Here is a 22,899-nt window from a genome sequence, read left to right on the forward strand (position 1 = left end):
AGAGTGGCTGACGTATTTAGACTATCAGTTAGGAACAGCACTGAATTTTTGTACTGTAGGAGTGTTCTTATCCCTCTCTATTATTAGAGAAATAACTCTAGAATGAACTGGATCTAAATACCTAATTTAGTAAAGTGTTCCTGTCAAACAAAAAGGGAAGAATGATGCCAACTGGGCAAATGTGCTAATTCAGTGCTGACCCAGGTGAATATAAAACCTGCATGACCATTCCCTCCCCATTACATTATTCAATGCTGTGCAGTGAGAATTTTCACTGAGCCACATTATGAACTAAATGATTGTAATAACTTCCAGCAGTTAATGATAGTGTACCCCGTTTGTAATAATATTATACCTCAGTCACATAGTCCAAATATTATGCATAACAGAATGAGTAGCGTGGGAAATACGTATGACCCCCGCATTGATTGTAGCCTGCTACGTTTTGAAAGAGATATTTTGGCAACCTTCTCAAGAGCTGCAGTGTAGTCTCTGTTAATATTTAAAATAATTTTCAACTGTTCAAGCTACCTTTTATGATCAAAAGATTATCTCTGATTTGAAATAAGAAATTCAAATAGCTATGTTCTGTTTTTTAAAGAAATGTTATAATACATTTTATTTGGTTGTATAAATTCTCTTAATAGTTATTCATAGCTGTATGTTGTTTGTAATAGGAGCATAGGAAATATTTAAAGACATCTACTACTGGACTTGAATATTAGTATCTTTTTTTCTACTACTAGGTTAGGATGGCTACTTTCTAAAAACGTTTGCCCCAGAATGATATTTTTAAAAATCCAATAGCAAATCATGTGTACTACATTTTTGTGATGGTTAACATGTTGTATATCTTTTTCTCATAACCTTGCTATCAATCACCGTTTCCCCCTCTAAATATTTTAATTTATTAAGAGAGGGAAAATGTAATTGGTAACTTCTTGTCTCAGTGTCTCCAGATGTTTTCATCAAATGTGATGTGGAGGTCTGGAGACATTAGCCATGAAATATACACTACTCAGTGGATGTTAGAGTAATGGAAATGTCTTTATAAACAATCATTCCATTATTTGTGATATCATTTTATACTTGTTATTGAACCACTGAACAGTGTTGCTTGGTGGACCTTTGATGTCAGTTGAAGTAAAATCAGGTTAGAGATAAGATCAACACTGGCAGTCCTTGTCAGTAGAAGGTCAAGTGAGGGAAGGTTTTTGTGACAGCTCTTCCCAAATGTAGGCAACCAGGACCTCACAGGGGCATGGAAAGGAGGCAGAGTGTCAAGTATAAAAATTAACACTAAAAAGTGACACTAAACTGAGAATCAAGTTTTTACATTTGGGAATGAGAGCTACAGTACGTATAAAAGTTCTTCTTGGATCTGTTAGCAAATTCTCTTAATAGCTACACATACATTAGCATTAGTTTTAAATAGATAGATATGGTATACCATTACAGCAGGCCAACCAAAATGACATTGTTGTTGTTAGTCGCAAAGTCATGTCCGACCAATCACGACCCCATGGACAATGTTCCTCCAGGCCTTCCTATCCTCTACCATCCCCCAGAGTCCATTTAGGCTCAAGCCGACTGCTTCAGTGACTCCATCCAGCCACCTCATTCTCTGCCCTCCCCTTCTTCTTTTGCCCTCAATCACTCCCAGCATTAGGCTCTTCTCCAGTGAGTCCTCATTAGGTGGCCAAAGTATTTGAGCTTCATCTTCAGGATCTGGCCTTCTAAAGAACAGTCAGGGTTGATCTCCTCTAGGACTGACCGGTTTGATCGCCTTGCAGTCCAAGGGACTCGTAGGAGTCTTCTCCAGTACCATAGTTCAAAGGTCTCAATTTTTTGGTGCTCAGCCTTCCTTATGGTCCAACTTTCATAGCCATACATTGCAACTGGGAAAACCACCAACCAACCAAAATAAGATTGTTTTAAAAAATATGTTTGTAGCACTCCTATAACCATTTACCTGGAGTATGTCCTATAGAACTCAATAGAGTTTGTTTCTTAGTTCACCTGCTTTGGACTCTGTAATAGATCATCATATTCTTTTTGTGTGCAGAATAATAATTTATTGGCACACTTTGTTAACAATAGTTGGTTATTACAGTATATAATATTGTAATATGTAGTATGCAGTATGCAGGTACAATTCTTTTTTTTAAAAAAAAAAACTTTTCCTTCCAACTTCTGTTTAATACTGTTTAATTTTTATAGTTATTGTTCCTAGCATTTTAGTTTCAGGTTCTCTTGAATGAAACATTAAACTAGTTCTATATTTTAATTGCACTTTGTTGCAATACTGAAAGTATAAAGCAGCAGTGAGTTTTGCAAGGAGGAACTTCCTAGAAAATTGCCATAAGGCTCCTGATGACATCTGTGTTTCAGCATGTCAAAGATTTAAAAAGAAATTTAAGAGGAAAAGAATGAAAAACGCACATTCCACTTATACAAAGTATAAATGTAGTCTTTTTAGGCATTATAGTATTGCATAAATGTAGACTATATACTCTATTATGCTTTGATTCTGATCCTAGCATACATATGGAGTCTATGAACTTTTATAGATTAATTTTTTATTCCTGTACATAAAATGTGGATAGAGTTCCCGTTTTTACTCAGTTTTATGATAGCATTTGAAACTTCTCATGCTAAGGTTATTTTAAGCCATTGACTAATTAAGTTACTATATTAATTCATTTACATATGATTCATGTCTGTAAGCTTATGGATATGGGGGTTATATTGCCTTGCATAAACCATGAATATGTCCCACTGCTTATAGGAGAAGTGCCCCCAACCTGCATTCCATGTTGAAAATGGAGCTGAACCTGCAGTTTTCCAATCTGCATTGTTATTGTCCATATTCTTGAATTAATTAATGAGAAAGGATTATGGCTGAACTGACCAGTGGTTTCTGGAAATATGAAGGGCCAGTGCTTGCCACCATTTTATGAGTATACCAGCAGCTATATCAAGGTGTTATCAGTTCACTAAATTGATATTGGTGTAGCTTAAAACAGGGTGGCTGAAAATTACATTATTAAAACAAAGAACTAAAAAACCATCCTAGACAGATAAAAAAAATTTATATAAAAAACAGGATTTGCTGCACCTCATAATGGGTCTGGCCCCCTATGACCACGGGGCCTGGGGGTTCACGGGGTAGTGGCCTCAGGGTCGATCTGACCATGGGTTTTAAGAGGCTACTATGGAATACCGGGTGTATCTTCCCTAACAATCGGGGCAACTTCAATTGCACTGTGACTGGGTTGATTATCTTTACTATGGGGAATGGTCCTATAAATTTTGGTCCCAATTTCTTGCTAGGAAGTTTTAACCTCAAATATTTTGTGGAGAGATAAACTTTCTGCCCCAATTGAAAAGGCCTTTGGGGAGCTCAGTGTTTGTCTGCCTGTTTCTTATAGGTTTGTGCTGCCTCAGCTAGAGCTTTCTTGACATTCTCCCAGGTTGCTTTCAGTGTCGTCATCCAATTGGTCAAGCTGACTGAGGAGGGAGGCTCCCTTGGGTACTCAGGCATTGGGACAAAGTCCATGCCGCTCACTATCTTAAACGGGGTTAGCCCCGTGCTACTGTGAACAGCATTATTATACGCAACCTCAGCAAAAGACAGGAGGTCCGCCCAATTGGACTGCTGATAGTTCATGTAGCACCTCAGGTACTGCTCTACCATGGCATTCAGTCTCTCTGCCCCCCCCATTGGTACTCGGGTGAAACGCTGAGCTGAGGCCTTGGGATGACCCTATGGACTGTAGGAATTCTCTCCAGAATTTTGCTGTGAACTGGACACCTCGATCGGAGCTGATTCTTCTGGGTACTCCAGGCAGGTGGTAGATGTGTTTCAGGAACAGTTTGGACAACTGGCAGGCTGAGGGTAGCCCGCTGCAGGGTATGAAATGTGCCTGTTTGGAGAATAAGTCTATTACAGTTCAGATCACTGTGTTTCCACCACTCCTCGGTAGTTCTACTATAAAGTCCATTGCAATCTCCTCCCATGGCCTTGTCGGTTCAGCTACTGGCTGCAGCAGCCCGGGAGGTCTTCCCGGTCATTTTTTCATTGTGGCACAGATGGTACAACTTTTCACATAACTGTCTACGTCTTTTCTCATGTGGGGCCACCAAAACTGTCTTCATACTAAGTGCAGAGTCTTTAGGAAGCCAAAATGTCCCGCTGGTTTAATGTCATGGCTTCTCTTGAGGATCAGGGTGCGTAGAGTCTCTGGGACATAGAGTTTTGTTCCCTTCCATGCTAGGTCATCTCTTTTTGTTAAGAGATGTTGGTTGTCTTGGAACCAGGGGTCCACCGATGAACTATTTATGCCATATTACTTGGCTAGGAACCATGGGTTTTGTCAGTTTTGAGTTACTATTCTTACTATTCTTCTTCCCAGAAAGCATAGTCAATGTCTAGGGATTATAAAGTTTTAGTCTAAGTATGTGGAATTTGTCAAACTGTCTAACCTAATACAGACTTGTAGTCTAAATGTGGTCTTACCATAACAGTATAGATTTCTGTATGTAGGGCAACATGTTTCATTTTTGTTGTTCTGATTAATTGATGTCATCGTGCAGGATAAAAGAGCTAAAAGTTAGTTTGTTGAATTGAAAAACTTGTTTAATTGTGTACTGTGTTGCTTTCATACTCAACAGATATTCACAATATGAGTATAATGATAGCCTAATAGGAGTTGATTACTTATCTCATCTGAAAAATGAGCTTGTTGTAAAACTGCCTATCAGATAGTTCCAAAGTACCATCCTTCCCAAGCCCATATTTAACACAGCAATATTTGCATGCAAACCATCTCTTCTCATTTACCATTTGTCACCGAGATAGCAAATTACATTCATCAAAATCCATTCATTCTCCCAGTATCGCTGAATACAGGATTATCTTGGCTGTGTCAGCTGCCCTATGACTGGTAACAATGAAAAATGGAGGTCGACATGCATCTTCAAGAGACAGTGCGTATCAAGCTGGAAAGATTAATGGAGCTGATGTCATCATGTTTGTATGGTATAAAAATGAATTCTGGAAACTGATGGATCTCTTGGTAACAATGAATGCATTTTAAGCTGCTCCCCTGCTGCCCCTTGGCTGATGAATTTTAGTGGCCATCAAAAGAAATAGACTGGGATATTTTATTAGAAAGAAAAAAACTTTGCATTGATCCCTTAGGTGGGAAGACAGCCTCCAGTATTGACCTGGCAGGAGCAACGTTTCAACAATTGCCTAGTGCAAGCTCTTTGTTATCATAGCTGCGGTGGCCAAATTGCAGTGCCCAAATTATCTCCTGTAATACAAATTGGCTAGTAACACTGTAATGAACGAACTTCATTCTTAATAAATACATCAAACTGAAAGGAAAAAACCGAGGGGAAATTTCTTAAGAATTTCAGTCTTTTATTACTAATAATCATAACAAAGATATTAATATTTCTGTGTGAGCCAGAAGTAAACTATGGGAACCTTTTTCCTATTGACCCTAGTAACATTTGGAAGCAAGAGAATGACTGATTCTCCAGTAATAGCATCGCTCTCATCAAATAATGATTAATTGCAGTCTACTAACAATTGGTAATTAATTTCTGAATATTCACAAATACATCTGTTCTTACAAACATTTATAAAAGTGCCTTTGATCAAATGATCCTTAAATGGTGTGCATGCGAAATTCTGAAAAGCTGGCTTATAAAAATTAGCTAATTCCTCACCTCTTCGTTTATGTAGAATCCACTATGTCTACTAACACATTATAGTATTCTGTTCCTTAACCACAGTGGTTCTGTTCATAATCCCAGTCAGCCATGCCCCCTCTCATCAGATATTATGTAGAAATTTCATATAGTTCATTTCACCCTTCTCTGCTCTCAGTTTTCCACTGTTCTTTTCAAGTTAACATTCACCTCCTGATAACTACTATGTATGTTTGCTTCTTAGTGAGCCAACTAATTGCAGGTTCCTTTTTGCATTATGTGTTGTGTTATCTCTTGGTTTTCTCCTATGCAAGGAAAGTCACAACCTTTTCTGTGTCTATTCTGTGTCTAACCATTCCCATACAGTAACTGAGTTAACATAACATAATTCTAGAATGCGTCTCTTTCTCTGTAGTTCTTAGACTTGCAAAAATGTTGCAAGAGAAAATATTTCAGAAAGCTTCGTTTGGTTTCTATCGTTTTGTTATTGACCTAGTGCAGTACCCAGGATGGTGTTAATCAGTTCTCAGATATTTCATTTGATCTGGATAATAGTATCCTGCCTTCAGGATTACTGATTAGCCAGTGGGAGTTGTTCTCATGATGCATCACATTTATCTTGTTTCATTTCTGAGTGCCTTGCCATTCAATATCCTGTTATAGTTATAGACTGTTATGAAGCTGAAGGACTCCATTTAGATTTTGTGGTCCACATTAATCTTTTCGGTCATAATAAACACCAGGTGATTGTTTTCCTTTTTTGCCTCAACAACTTAATTATATTTCACTGTGGGCTAAAAAAAAAAAAAGTATCCTGATAAAATATAACATCCAAACTTTTCACAGAGCCTTTCACCTTTCATCATTATGGAGGCATAGAATCAACTGTCCTGCTAAAATGTTCATAATTTTACATCTCATTTTCTCTCTCCTCATCTTTCCTTTTTTTATTATTAAAGTGGTAGAATCATTCATCATCAGGTTAAATATTGATTTCCACAAATAGTTTCTCCCTATCTAGATCAGACAGAAAGACAAGTTTATAGCAACTGTATTGAAGGCTTTTGGGCATATATGTATGAATTTTAATTGCCTCCATAACTCCTGCATAAGTATCACTGCACACCTATTGAATTTATTTCAAGCTTGAACCCGTTTGCACCACTAAAGCGAGGTCCTATGCCTGCTATAAACTTAAAGTTTAAATTTTGACCTAGCATTTGTCCTTCCCCACTAGAAGACCACCTTCAGTGTAGCTCTTATTTACGTGGGATTTCTTGGTGAATTGGAAATTATGGTAAAAGAAGTTGACCTTGCACAGGATCTACCCTAGCTTCAGTATAAATTTAAAAATTTAGCTGACCACTGTGCACCCCATAGCAGACTGTTTGTTTCACTTATTTATACCATATGTCATAGGAAATATAAAAGCTCCAACCAGGTGCCATACTCTGAAATTGATGCTGTGGGGTTTTACCATACATAGCACTACAGGATTTTAGGGTGTGTTTTGTACAACCTAGACAGAGGTGGTATTCAGAACCTGTAGCGGAAATTTTGAGTATTTCGGAGAACCGGTAGTAAAAATGCTGACTGGCCCTGCCCCTATCTATTCTCTGCCTCCCAAGTCCCAGCTGATTGGGAGGAAATGGGGATTTTGCAGTATTCTTCCCCTGGAGTGGGGAGGGAATAGAGATTTTACAGTATCCTTCCCCTGCCACGCCCACCAAGCCACGCTCACCAAGCCATGCCACCCCCACCAAGCCACGCCCACAGAACCGGTAGTAAAAAATTTTGAAACCCACCACTGAACCTAGCGTATTTTGCTGCATGAATTAATTTGTCATCCATGCATTCAATTTCATGCAGAATTAGAAGAGTAGTTATCATAGATGTATTACTCTGAAATAGAATCTTTGAAGTGATGCAGGGCCTTTCAAAATTCTCCATCCAAATTGTGAGGAGAAGAAATTAGCCAACAATTTTTTTTCAAGGGCAGGCCTCCTGGACCAAAAGATTAGTCAATTATCTCCCCTGGTATTTAACTGAAATGTAGGAAGCCAAGGTTCTTATGCAGACCACTGGAGATATGCTTGTATAATGAAAAACAAAATATTCACTCATACTCCTAGGCTGACTTGTACTTTGTAGAAAGAACATAGAATATTATATTCTGATGCATATCAAATGTGGCATACTGAGATTAAGCAGGAAAAATTCCATTTGAGAACTGCAGTGAATTTTTCTCTCTCTTTTCCTCCGTGTATTTAGGAATATAAATTTGCTGTTACTATTATTGTTACTGCTATTGTATTACCTCAACTAGTACTTGAGATAAAGGCAAAAACAATTACAAAGAAGAATAGCTATTCGTTTTAGAAGTATATTTCAATATCATTATTTATTCGTTGGTCCTTCTATATAAAATGCCCCAGGAAATAATAGAACCATGAATGCAACTCAGTCCCCATGCTCAAATTACCATAGCATATATTTTTCAAGGAATTGTAGGAGAGAACTTGTCATCTATCAATAAACTCTCATTTTTCATAGAATAATAGTTAGAGTACACAGCTAAAATCATAACTTCACTAAGTTATCTCAGAAGGTAAAAAAAAATAACTTGAAAATCATAGATTTTATTTTTCTTAATCTTTTTTTTTTTTTTTAATTTGATTTATATGCCGCCCTTCTCCGGAGACTCAGGGCGGCTTACAATGCTTTAAGCAATAGCCTTCATTCTTCATTCTTTTGTATATTTTATACAAAGTCAGCTTATTGCCCCCACAAACTGGGTCCTCATTTCACCTACCTTAGAAAGGATGGAAGGCTGAGTCAACCTTGAGCCTTGGAGAGATTCGAACCAGCAGAAATTGCAGGCAGCTGTGTTAATAACAGGGTGCACTAAACCCCTGTACTATCAAGGCTCTTAGAATCTTCGTAGTCTCTAAAGCAAGGTTCTATATACCAGCCAATGCTTCATGGTGAGATAGAATTAAAAGTTTTATATCCTAGTCACTGTTACGTCCACCTTTTCATTTTTTAAATCTAATTCAATAGGGTTGCTTATTGTTAATTAAATCCCTTCTTTTACAAAGTTGTCTTTTCTTTTTGTGCAGTCTGCTATCCAATTATTGATCATAATTAAGGGGTAGAGCCACCATTAATAGAAAATGTTGTTGCAATGTGTCATTAAAATATATGAACTTTTAAGATGCTTTATAATTTAGCTTGTCACAAGTTCTAAATTTAGCAGGATGCCTAGATTTAGAAAACATCACTACTGACCCAAGGCCTATTAAAGTCAACCAGCAGATTCCCTTTGGCTTCAGTAGGCGTTGAACTAAAATGACTATAAATGTGGTAGAAATAAAGAGATACAGCAATTTTCTGGAGTTAGCAATTATTTAGTGACATGTGCTTTTACCAGTAAGGTCCACCTAAAAATGTGGCTAGTAAAAAAATTTACTATGTTTGTATCTGAATTCTTTTTAATGATAGATTGCTTCAAAAGCTAGGCAGATGCCCTGTTATTTGTTAAAAGGGAAAATTATGCCATGTATAATGACTTGTTCAGAAGCCCCTTACTGTAGACAAGAGATAATAAGATTGAGTTATGATTGTTGGATCTCAATTTGTTTACTTTCTGTTACTGATAAATGGATGCAATATTCAATACTTATTCTGCCTGTTATCTTTGAATAGCAATAAGAAAAGAATTGCACTGTGCATTGGAATGTGGAAACCATAAGCTTTATGGATCAATACAAGAGCTGTACACTGTGCATAATGCAACAGAGCTAAACTAGAAGAAACCAAGTATTAGATCTGGGCAGCAAGCAGGAACTAGGGATCACAAATCATAACCCTAACTACAGGTAGTCCTCGACTTACAACTGTAATGGAACCTGCCCATTACTGTCGAAGCTGAGGTCTATGTTAATTGAACCATGTCATTAATGGCCACTCCATCCTTGCTTTCCCCAATACATTCGTTAAATGAATGCATCAGTTGTTAAGTAGAGAATGGGTTGTCTCGGATGGGGGAGACCACGGGAAGTCTAGTGCAGGCACATGCTCTGCTTCCTGCTCCTTGCATTCCCCACAGCTCTATAGGCCTCTTCTTACTTCACCCCATCACAAATGCACACTTCCTTTCAAAGATATCCAGAGTTTAGGAAATTGGAGTAGGGAAGGTTGCTCCATTGTTGGGCCACATGGCACAATCATGGGGAAGAAATCCTTCTGGTTTTGCTTTCCTCACTATGCTTTGTTCCCCTGCTAGTTACACTGGGGGAGCAAAGCATAAGAGGAAAGCAAAACCAGAAGATTTCTTCCCCATGATTGTGCCACGTGGCCCAGCAATGGCTCAGCAATGAAGTGGCCTTCCTTACCCTGATACCTGAATTCTGGAATCATTGAAAGGTAAGTGAGCTAACATTGATTGAGGTGGGAGGAGTGTGTGGAACCCAGTTGGTTTGCAAAGCAAACACAGGTAGACGTACTACAGTGTCTCTGTGATGTTACAAGGGTGAATGATGGGGGCTTTGCAGGAATTGTAACTTTGAAACAGGTTCATATATAGTTTTTTTTTTTGGGGGGGGGATTGTTGTAACTTTGAACAGTCATTAAATAGCCCATCATACTTCGATGACTACCTGTAATAGACCACTTCAGAAAAGGTGAAAAATCAAGAAGCAGGATCAAGACCGGAGGAAAAAGGGGGGAAACTATTTACATCAGTGTATTCCTTGAGCATCTCTTTTCTGCTCAGAACAATCTTGAAGTGACTATCTAGGATAGAGGGTATATCTCTAGAATTACATGATTTGTCATGCAGAGGGCCTGCCACATGGGTACATTTGCAATGCAGGTCTTAAATACATATACTTTTTGTTATATCTTTGAAAGACTGTGATTGTTTAGTCTCATATAATGAGATAGTGTTAGGAGTTCCTTTGCTGGGCAATCTCCTTTTCCCTCTTTGTCCCTTTTTTAAATTTCTAGATTCTTCTTTTGGATCTTAGTGATTTACCAACACAGTTCTTCCTTTACAGACAATATCAATTGCAATATGTTCTACAACTTTACATTTTTGGCAGGAGTTTCATGTGTTCTGTAGCATCCCGTATTAATATTTTTGAAAGCTAAAATAGTAACTTGTTGAATTATACCCTGTATTTCTTGTGTTATTCTCAACTCTTGCCAAATATTTATTGCTATGCATGAAGTTCAGAGATTCCAGAGTTGTGGAAAATTTATTTGGTATGTATGTATGTATGATTGATTGATTGACATTGATTGAATTTGTATGCCATCAAATCCAGCAAACAAGGGTGCATTTCAGTTTGTGCTGGTTTAAAAATCTCAGTTGGGAATTTATCTCTCCTAAATTATATCCACCTGTTATATCAAGTCTCCTGAAATCTGATGATGCCAAGAAAAAAGGCATGAGTACAAAAACTTTCCCCCTTCCCCCATTCTGAGACTGCCTGGACAACTTCTTGCAGTTTACTTGGCAAGGTTTTTCAGAAACGTTTGCCATTGCTTCCTTCTTGGGGCTCAGAAAAACTGGCTAGCCAGAGGTCACCCAGCTGGCTTTGTGTTCCAGGCAGGGCTAGAGCTCATGGTCTCCTGATTTCTAGCCTGTTGCCTTAACCACTACACCAAATTGGCTCTCCAGGAGAGTAATACTCTATCCTTAAATAGACTCTGAATTACCCAGGAGGGAGATGATCAATAAAATCTGTTGTCTGAAGCTGTGAAGGTGCCTCCTAAGTGAAAAGTGTACCCAGTTGAACTTTCTTTTTCTTTTGTTGCAGTGCTGTTCGTTAATGGCCTCTTTGATCTACCTATTCATAGCCATGAAGCTAGCAAAATTTAATCAAGGCTGCAGAGAAAGTGGGAAAGGGGACAGGAGATAGGAAACACACTTTTAATAGTGAACTCCAAATGAAAGCTGTCAGTCAAGAATAATGCCTTCGTGGTTTAGCTTCTTTAAGCTTCCCCAAAATGAATGGCCCTCTTTTCCTTGGCTGTAGAAATTGCAATGAGACCCTTATAGCTGGTTGATGAGCCTAGTCAAAATTAGTATTTCTGTATTCTTGTACTCTCTTCTGTAAAGGAGAGAGCACGAAGCATCTAATCAATGTGGCATTTCAAAAGCTCAGGAACAGAAAGATTTTATTTGTGGAATAAGCTGTACATCACAAAATCCAGTACCAAGAATCCTGTTGGTCTATTTTTAAGGTACCGTCCAAGTGATTCTCCCCCTATGACCACTTAGGTCCTTCGTTTTGGAACAGAAGTGATGAAGAGCAAGAGTCTAAGGCCAACCTAGTTTATCAGGCTCGCTTGGATAAAACATTTCCTGACTGGCAAGATGCAGGAATATAGTTTAATTTCAATTTATTATCTGCCAACACATGCCATTCAATCAGATAAACACAGTATCCGAGCTGTCATCACAGCATCTTATGCATGCTTAAAAATAGGATGCTTTCTTCACACATTTGGAAGGAATTAATTCATATATAGATTATATATGCAAAGGCCATTTTAAAAGTTTTATTCTTTAAAAAAAAAGTTTCCCTATAACTCTGGAAATGAAAATTGTGAAAAAAGCTGATACTGACTCACCAAATATCTGTATATAAGTGGCCAGTGCGGTTTATAAAACGTGAATGTGTCTGTGTGGAGTCTTCTACATGTTTTGTTGAAAAAATATTAGAATTCAATGAATGACTAAAAACATCATTTGGAAAAGTAAATGTTACTAGCAAAGAAAAATGCTTCCCTAGGAGGAAAAACGCAAACACAACATGTTCAACTGCGAAGACTAGATAACATCGACGTGGGTGTGTGGGAAGGAGAGACATAGCAGCTATGATATTATGCAAAGTAACAGCATGGAGGAGTTATGAGAACAGCAAGAAAAAAGAAATGTTTGGTATTGTTTTGGAGGAAAGAATCCAAGAAACTTTGCAAAGGAGGTCATGTGTGATTTGATTAGAGATAGACACTTCCTTCTAACCCATTGCTGTCTAATCAGGAATCTTGCTACCTAATTCCAATGTGACCTGTTCATATAATGAAAGCATTCCAACAATGTGAATCAATTATCCAGACATTGGGCATCATGAGGTGAGATCCACATAAGAGCTCTCTACAGGTTGACAGTTGACCTAAACCAGGGGTGGGCAAATGTGGCTCTTTTACAACCTGTGGACTTCAACTTCCAGAATCAGGAATTCTGGGAGTTGAAGTCCACAGGTTGTAAAAGAGCCAAATTTGCACACCCCTGACCTAAACTCATCATTGAGGCCAGAATTATTGTTGAAAGTCATGATGGACATTAAGCAGGTAACCATGTGACCTCACCCAATTTCACCACCTTTTTGCAGTAGCTGCAAAGCAAACACTTAAGCCAATGCAGTAGTTGTTAAACAAACCTATTTTTCCCAAAGAGCATTTTTTACCAGAAATCAAACAAATGCTGGAAACTGTCAAAGGAAAAAAAAGCCAAAAATTGTGATCAACTGACTAATGGATGCCACAAACAACCCTGAATATGTGACCCAGTTGCCAAGTGCCCACAGTGTGATCATGTGTCTCTGTATGTTTGTGCGTGTGTCCATGTGGCCACCTGAACTTTGAAATTGGGTTGTAAGTAGCTCAAGAGAGGTTTGCTCTGACTTTGAATGGTTGCAAAGGATTGGTCATTAAGCAAGGACTACCTGTAAGGGGGGGGGGATCACAGATCCAGTAACATACTTTGTTGATATTTCTTAACAACTTGAAATAATGGGGTTTTGGCAGTCAGTTGAATCTCATTGAAGCAGGATTGATAAGAATAAGGATAAGGATAGATCAGTTTCAGATGAAATATATAAGTGTGGAAGAACATTATCATCTCTATGTATATGCACACTATGTCAATGAGTAGCATACTGACAAGTCAGCTGTGGGCATAGACATACAGAGAAGAATGACAATTTATTTTTATATAGTGAGTGAAACTCATCAGCAAATCTTTGACTCTTGTTTCCAGGTAACCATTATTGTATAGCTTAAAATTAATAAAACACATTGTGGTTGACTTTTGATACATTCTGTATTTATTTATTTATTTGAGCATTATTTGGCAAAATAAATGGCTTTCTTTCAAAGAGAAGGAAATTCAGAATCCCAGAATAAGTTTCAATGTTTTATTTCAAATAGCAAATAAAGTATAGTGAAGAATAAGATTAAAACACGTTAGTCCTTATTAAGAAATAGATCTTATATTTTCTATACAGAGATCTTTGCCAAAGTTGTAAAATTCAGCAAGCAGAGGACTGAGAGGGAATATCCCAGGTTCATCCCCTTTGGGACGTATAATCCTGCTGAATGTTATTTCTACTTCTGATGGGTTTTTAAAAACTTTTCCAGACTGGTGAAAAGACCCCATTTAACTCATAATTGATTTGATAGATAGCATACATAACCCATCATCCAATATCAAGTTAATGACTAATCAGTCCTCTTCAACCCACCTGGGATCTATGATTGCTCTCTTGATTTTTGATTCATTGCTCTTTTTCACTTAGAGTTGAATTGCTATTCCTGGGTCCTTATGAATCTTATAGATCTCCTCTGACCCATTGGCTGGATTCAGATGAAAAATATTTTCAGCCCTTCTTCCATATTTGATGAACACGTTCTGTGCCATCATATGCACAAATAAATTGTACAACCACCTCTTCCTAATTTGGGTAATTTCAATTATACAATTAATTGCATAACTTAAAAATTATTACAGACATGCCTCCCTTAACAACCAGTTGTTTAACTACCATTCAAAGTTATGATGGACTTCAAAATAGCTACTTACCACCTGTCCTTAAAGTTACAACTACTGAACTCCATCCCTCACAGTCATGTTATTGCATTTGGGGCACATTTACTACTAGCTGTAGTGTCCCACAGTCATGTGAATCTTATTTGCAATTCCAGCAGAAAACGGGGAGGGGGGGAAAGAAATGTCCATTGGATATGCTGGATTCACTTAACAACCACGTGGTTTGCTTAACAACCACACGATACACTTAATGACTGAGATGTCTTGCTTAATGGCTCTTGTAAAAATGGTTATAAAATAAAACATGGTGACCCTCTTAACAACCGCAGTGACTTACAACCCAAATTCCAAACTCAGTTATGGTTATTAAGTCAAGCTGCATCTGTATTTGCTACAAGCTCATATCTAAAGTGTCAACCAATATTCCAGCCCTTTTGCTGTAGCACAACAATTATGAAATCAAAATCAAATATTTATTACAGTCAAAGGCCAACATAAAACAATTATCAATACATAGTGACCAATAGCACCCTTGATTAATATGTTATAAATATAAACTACCATGTGCATTTATTCATTATTTTATTTTATATTTTCATCTCCCCTATAAGGTGACTCTACATAACAGGGCATTGTCATGTTTTTTGTGTGTAAAGAGCCCAAGTCTCTCTTTAAAAAAAAAAAAAAAGGTCTCCATGGTGATGCAACTTCCCTGCATGTCAGCTAATGAAGAGAATAAATTGAAGCTAAATATCGCAAGATGGAAATGTTCAGTGGGAGGGGGATATTATTACAGAAAAGTGATACAAGGGGTTTCTAGATGGGGTTTCATTACCCCAAAATAACCTAGAAATGCTTCTAAATTTTGATCTTAAGTTTCTCAGAGTGAAGCAGCATGTCATGTGAAACAGTTGTGTACATCTGCTAGCTTCTATTGTCACCTACAGGAATATGCTCTCTGTGAACCTACATTTGTATCTTATTTAGAAAATTCACTTAATGTGACATTCAGCAACCAGATTGGTCTATATGAGCCCCCCCCCCCAAAAAAAATTACTTTGCACCTATTTGGAAAGCATCACACTGATTGTGAGTGCATATCTGAATGAGCTACCTTTAAAGCTTGGCTCCAGGTTACTGAGTAAACAGTTTGTTCAAGATAATTCCCTCCTAACTCCATTCATTCAGATCCTCTGAAGAAGTTAATCTTCAGATTGGTGGACCTAGACTCAAGCCTTCTCTAGAATTGTCCATCAAATTGAAATAATTAACCTCTTTGTACTCAGAATAACAGAGTTGGAAGGGAGTTTAGTGTCAGGGTTCCAAATAACACCCCCAACGAAAAAAGACTCCAAGACTCGAGATTCCTCAAACTTCCATTTTATTAGAGATGTCATATTGGCACATCTGGGAAAACCCGAATCTGAAAGTTTCCAGGTTTTCCTACCCAAGTGAAAGTTTAAATCCCTGCCCAGCACCCACATGTCCATCACATGACCCAATCATACACCCTCCAAACTAGAGACACCTCCCAGTCATCCAACTCCAGGTGCCAGGGCAAGGCATCCTTGACTCTCTGAGAAAGGAATGTTATTTTGACTATATATCTCCCATACTCCATACAATCCCTCCTCCCATTTTCCCACAGTAGAAAATGTGGCAGGCCTCAAGGTCCAATATAAAAGATGGCTTCCAGGCCTGACACTTAAGAGGTCTTCTAGTCCAACCCCCTGCTTAAGTAGGAGACACTGTACAATTCCAGACAAATGGCTGTCCAATCATTCAATCAATCATTCAGTCAATCAAAACAATTCAAAAACAATCTTTTAATTGATTATGGTTTTGACGGAATATTTAATGTTTATTAACTTAATGTTTATTAACTCTGATTTTATGCTTTTATGGTAAACCACTATAAGATTCTGATAACTGGTGGTTTAAACATTTAATATGTAAATACAGTTTAATTTGATCCCCTCCTTTATTTTTCAGTGAATCCTTGGAGTAAAACTTTTTGACACAGAATTGCTTGCCAAAATATTCTTGTTAAGTGCTAATTATTGTATACAGTTTGTGCTTTTTTTTACATGCTTGGCTTTACTTGAGAATTTCCTCTTTATGAACTGTTTTATTTACTACTTATTCTGGCTGCCATCTGGCTGCCTTACTCTCTCTTTTTGATTTTGTTTAACCATCACTAGTTTAAAAGCAGGTAGGCTTAGATAATTAAGAACAGTATAGAAGGTTTTCAAAAGTCTTTCCAGAATAGTAAACAGTTCTGCAGAAACATCTCCAGTGACCTTGAATGGAGGTTCCATTTCTTTAACCCAAATCCCTGAGAGGCAGCTGTTTTAGGACCCATCCATGCATTTTAAAATTATGATAAGCAGGTAGATTAATATTCGAGCCAAAATGTTCAAGCTGGATTTCCTAACCAGCTATCTGTTGAAAAGCAACTCTATATGGAATTGGCCTTATGAAGGCAAGTTTGTTTTCACTTATTTATTTAATCAGTGTACATGGCAGTTCCAGAAACAGATGTTTCCAGTATTGCATACCGAGTTAGCATAAATGGAAAAACAGCTCCCTAAATTTCATACTGCTACTTGAAATGATCCCTTTGACCCAAACAATAAATCTTTGTGTGCTGTTTGGGATGTTTGGACTACTATGGTATGAACCTATGCAAACATATCCATCAAAAGTTATAACTAAGTGTTACATTTAATGATGATGATGATATTTAAAGGCCAAAATAACACCTTGGTAAGATAATCTCTTTTTTCCCCTTCAGATGGACCGTATCATTTTTTGTGTATTTTTGGAAGTTGACTACAAAATTTACAAGAAGAAAATGAACGACTTCTTCCCAACAGGTATATCTATTTGTTTCTTTGAAAACCAACCCTTGTTCTCCAGATATTGTCTGTTCACATGCCTATGTTGTTTATATTTTTATAGGTCCTCTAAATGATTTATGCTTTGACATTTATTCATATATAAAAAACATATAAAATGAAATAAATGTTGTTGTATGGTAATTAGGCCTGTTCAAATCAGCATTGGTGACTTTGAATTGGACATTCAGTACTGAAAGAGGGAATTACTGGATATGATTGCGTGATAAGAGAATTGAGGCAAATTATTCAAGCCATTAGAAATTTAAAATTAACTCAGAACATGTTTTATCCATGGGTTATAATGGAAACTTCTGACATATCTGTATCTGCTTCTTTATTTTTGACAGAATACAATAAAAAATAGGAATGGTAGAGTATTTAGAGAACATTAATTATCCCCAGATTTAACAGGATACCTTCAAGCACTGCGCTGAATTTTATGTTTTTGATGTATTCAACCTGAATCTTTTTTTTTTAAGTCAAGAGGGAAAGACAGCAAAGCAGCATCAAAATTGTTCAGCATAGAACCCAAATTGTTCTGCATCAATGAAAAATGTTTCTCCTTCAACTTACAGAAATAAAAATTTTCAAAAACTATAAGCAGTAAAACATTATTTTCCTCTTGCTTTTCTGGAACATCAAGCTTGGCATGATGTTCAAATGTACCCAAGGACATGCTCTTGTGGAATGCTCCCTCTGATGTTTGAGAGTGACGGGATATCAAGAGGGTTGGCTTTGATGGTTTTTGCTGGGGCAGAACAGTTTTGAAGGACCTTGACCCACATTGGCTTGACCGGGATACCAAGCTGGATAGGACACCATGGTAAAACTAGGTCTATTGGGGCAGAAATCAGAAGAATGAGTATTTATTTATTTATTTGATTTTTCCAAGTCCTTCTCCAAGGACTCAGGGCGGTGAACAGCCGAGATAAAACATAACATATAAAATTTAAAAGCAGTTTAAAAGACATTAAATAATTTCGGCCCTCAATTTAAAACAACCCAGTTAAAACCAATTTCAAATTAAAACCGAAAGGATGGGATCAAGCCAGCCCGGCTAGATGAAATAGATGTGTTTTCAGGGCCCGACGAAAAGTCCGGAGTCTGGTATCGTGCGTAACTCTGGGGGTAGGTCGTTCCAGAGGGCAGGTGCCGCCACAGAGAAGGCTCTCCCCCTGGGGGTCGCCAGCCAATATTGTCTGGCCGACGGCACCCTGAGGAGGCCCTCTCTGTGCGAGCGAACCGGCCGATGGGAGGCTATTGGCGGCAGAAGGCGGTCTTGTAGATACCCCGGCCCTAAGCCATGGAGCGCTTTAAAGGTGGTAACCAACCCCTTGAAGTGCACCCGGAAGACCACTGGAAGCCAGTGCAGCTTGCGCAGGAGAGGTGTCACATGGGAGCGCCGCGTCGCTCCCATAATCCCCTGCACGGCTGCATTCTGGACCAACTGGAGCCTCTGGGTGCACCCCAAGGGGAGCCCCATGTAGAGAGCATTGCAGTAGTCCAGGTGGGAAGTGATGAGTGCCTGAGTGACCGTGCGTAGGGAGTCCCGATCCAGAAAGGGACGCAACTGTCGTATCAGGCGGACCTGATAAAAAGCCCCCCTGGCCACGGCCATCATATGCTCTTCTAAAGACAGCAGTGCATCCAGGAGGACGCCCAAGTTGCGAGCCCTCTCCGTGGGGGCCAGTGATTTGCCCCCAATAACCAGCGATGGCACCAGCTGGCTATATTGGGACGCCGGAAGCCACAGCCACTCGGTCTTGGAAAGGTTGAGTATTGATTAAAGCTGTAGCATTAGTATAACTTTGCTATCTTGGGAGTATAAGAAAAGTTGACATAACAAATTTGATCCTTGGTGGGAAAGACCAGATCATCTGCAGTATTCAATTGGGTCTAGATTTCTGGCCTGCTGGAAATATTCTCATACTAGAGAATATAGCAGTTTAGCTGTTGGATCCTTAATGTTCTCTGAGCTTGGTCGTTTTCTTCCATTTGTGTCATTGCCAGGCTAGGTAACATCATCACTGGAAATATTCTCTATTAATTACTCAGTCAAGGCCGCAGAAACAGGATCACACAGTAATATACAACATCGTAACAAATAAGCATGCTACGGGGAAGGGGGCTGGCCCAGAAAAAGTGGCCCAAACTTTAAAGGTTTGTGAGAAATTGTCCTTGAAGGATTTCACTTGCACATATGCCTTCATAATTAAGCCATTAGCTTAAGAGTTTATGAATGGCCTTGGAATTTTTTAAACTATTCCCTTTGGGACATATGGGTTTCTGGAGTCTTAAACATGGAGTATTTATCTCTAAATCAATCTCCAAGGCAAGGCCTTCTTTTTAATCAAACACAACTCTGTTACAGCTTAGATCAGGCAAAAAAAAAGTTATATCATTAAAAGATTATATGTTTAGCATGGCACAGCAGTTTTACAACTAATTAACGTAGTTCTGTATCAAGGCTAATAAAATAAATGCTTAACATGCTATTTGGGCCATATGCAAGTGTGAGTTGTTCATTTCAGATACCGTTAGATGGCTTCAGCAGCAGTTTTCCATTTGTATTCCACTTAGGTTTTTTTATGTTTCATTTGATAGATATTTATGAGCAGCTACCCTGAGGTAACACCACCTTCTACCACAAATCATTACTTATTTTGGGATAAACAACCATATTAGTGCATATACTCTTGAAATAAATTTATATAGGTAAATTATTATTCCTAATAATGGGAATATCTGTGCAGTGTCTTATATAATAAGCTTTCTGTCACTTTACAGAAGTCTGCCCATCTAACAAAGAATTTATTAGTCTAGTCTAGTCTAATTGTCTAGTCTAATCTAGTCTGGTAGTCTAGTCTAGTCTAGTCTTTATTTTTAATATATTTCATTTGTAACTCTGATCTGTGACTATAATAAAATTCTTACTTGCCCACTCATTCCTGGAATATCATATTCCTCTGCTAGTGTTGCCAACTGGAAGTTCATCTCAGCTTTCAGGACTCAAAATATCTGCTCTACACCAAACACTAATCAGTCCAGAATATATGCTTACCTCAAACTTTTTAAACTCTGTATGATTGGGGCAGCTCTGATGTCTCAACAATGAGTATTGTAGTTACCAGGCCAATGCTTATTGCATGTACTGACTGAAACCTATGCTAAAGGAAACATCCCTTGTACAGTTTAGGTATTTTGGATGGCAGTATTAATAAATCAAATATAGAAAGTCTCTAGGAAAAAGCATCTGGTCATAACCCTTGAAATAAAAGAATTTGAGGCAGAGGAAGAGAGAACTTGCTGCTGTCACTGTATGATAGAAACCAAGCAAGATTTTTAAACTTTACTATGATTCCAATTTCTATTGAGACAGAATCAGTGGAATTCAGAGCCAAGAAATACTTAAAATCAATTGTGTGAGAATAGACTAGACAGAATTGGTGGTGGGTTCAATGGTGGGAATCAAGGTGTGCCTAAATTTACAGGCAGTATAAGAAAATTTGGCTATGTTCAAGAGAACTAAATCATATTGATATGACAACATCTGTATGGAAGAATAATTTCCCAGGTGTTTTACTAGGTGTTATAAGGCAGGACCTGAGAAAGTGAATGAAGCCCATAGTAAGTAATGTTAGCTTGCCATCTAGAAGATGTGTGAGAGGCAGATAATTTATTAAAGTGATAAATTGCATAGATTGGCTGGTCAGTGTCAGAATGCCCATCACATGATTCAGTCCCTACTTACAGCATTCTCCATATAGACAAATAAAGTTGCAGCATTGCATTGCCTGTAATAACACCAGAGGCTGTTACAAAAAACCACAGAATCTGTCATGGTTCAAAAATCTACAACATTCTTTGAAATCTCATCTGTCCTTTGATTCATCATTTGCTTCAGTGGAGTGATTCAGTTGGTCATAGAATAAAAGCAATTGTTTCAAGCTCTCTGCAAGTCCAGTGGTTATCAGGATTCACCAGGAATAGCAGTTGTCATATTTTCCCCTGGGCACTTTAGGGCATGGTAGACATATGATGGTTTTCTAAATTTCCTTCATGAGGAGTCTCTGTGAGTCCACTGACAAATCCATATGTTGGGAATGTGAGGGGCATTGTAAGGAAAACAAAAGGGAAGAAAGGGAAAGAGAAAACTAGAAGAGTGGGGAGAAAGGAGCAAAAGCAAAGGAAAGCTAGGGTATGGGAAGAAGAAAATGACGAAGTAGTACTATAAATCAGGACAAAGAGAAAGGCAAATTGCAAGAGGAGTTAGGATGGTCAATGGAAACAGGAGGATATACCCCAATTTTGCTGTACCCAGTCACAGAGAAACTTGGGTTCAATCATCCTCTGGGAAAGAAACTAATCTTCTTGTGATCTGAAGACAAGCTTGACATAATAGAATAGTTTCTGGATGAAGAAAATCTAGAGATTTGTTTATTTATTAGGTGTATACAGTCACCCATCTCAAACACATGACTTTGGCAGCTAGCAATATTAAAAAATAATAAACATATATAAAAACGCAAAACTCATAACAGCTGGAAAAGTAAATAATAAAAGCCACAATAAGCCATTCAACATAACCAAGAAACTGGACCCATCTCACATCCAGGGCCCCATGTTTCAATACAGACCTCTCAGACCTGAAAGCCATATTTCTACCTTCAGGCTTCAGGCCTACCACAAATCCTACTGTGGGAAATTAGGAGGGGGGATTTCATAGAGAGAAGATATGTAGTCACAATAAAATTCTTTATAGAAAATCAAGGCCATGAGGCCTTGCAGCTGTGTGGAGAAGAATGAGGAGGTATCTTCTGTTCTGGACAGCAATTGATTGGATGTGTGGTAGACATGTGGGAGAGGGGCAAGCTCTTGAACTTTCTTTTGGGTGTGAAAAACCCAGAAGCTCTCAGATTCAGGTTTTCACAGATGTATCAATATGACATCTCTAATAAAAGTTAGCTTTGAGGAAATTCAAGCCTCAAAGTTTGATTTCGTTGGGGGTGTTACTTGGAACCCTGACACCCACATCTTCAACTCCCTATGAAAGTCCAACAAAGATGGGGCCAATCTAATCTCTGAAGGGATGATATTCCAGAAATCAGGTTGCCATGACAAAAAAGCTTCTCACTTGGGCCCTGACAGCCAGCACTCCATATCTGGCTGGGATCTGGGGTATGCCTTTCCTGCCAACTAGAGAGAATGGGTAGAATCAATGAGCGAGACACATTCCCATAAAGTCCAAAAACTGAGCCATAAAGGGCCTTAAATTAAACTTTGGTTTGGTTTAAGGTTTGGTTTGCACCCTTTATCAATAGATCCAAGGTAAACTAGATAGGAAACAACCTTCCTGTTTCCTATCGAGCTTGTTCTGCAAGACTGGCATTAATCTGCACCTCTAAAAGTAGATTTCTTTCCCTGCCTCCCTTACAGCCT

General features: G+C 38.2%; 1 protein-coding gene across 1 annotated transcript in view; it reads left to right on the forward strand.

Annotated features, from left to right (window-relative positions):
- Positions 1 to 22,899, forward strand: part of MACROD2 (mono-ADP ribosylhydrolase 2) — a 1,150,264-nt gene that overhangs the window by 977,239 nt on the left and 150,126 nt on the right. The window contains exon 9 of the mRNA XM_070956490.1: positions 17,355 to 17,436. Coding sequence (XP_070812591.1) covers positions 17,355 to 17,436 — 82 coding nt within the window. The remainder of the gene's footprint in view (positions 1 to 17,354; positions 17,437 to 22,899) is intronic.

The sequence above is a fragment of the Pituophis catenifer genome, unplaced genomic scaffold, assembly GCF_029215685.1.
Source record: "Pituophis catenifer annectens isolate HBS135680 unplaced genomic scaffold, rPitCat1.0.hap2 SCAF_1, whole genome shotgun sequence".
Lineage (NCBI taxonomy): Eukaryota > Metazoa > Chordata > Lepidosauria > Squamata > Colubridae > Pituophis > Pituophis catenifer.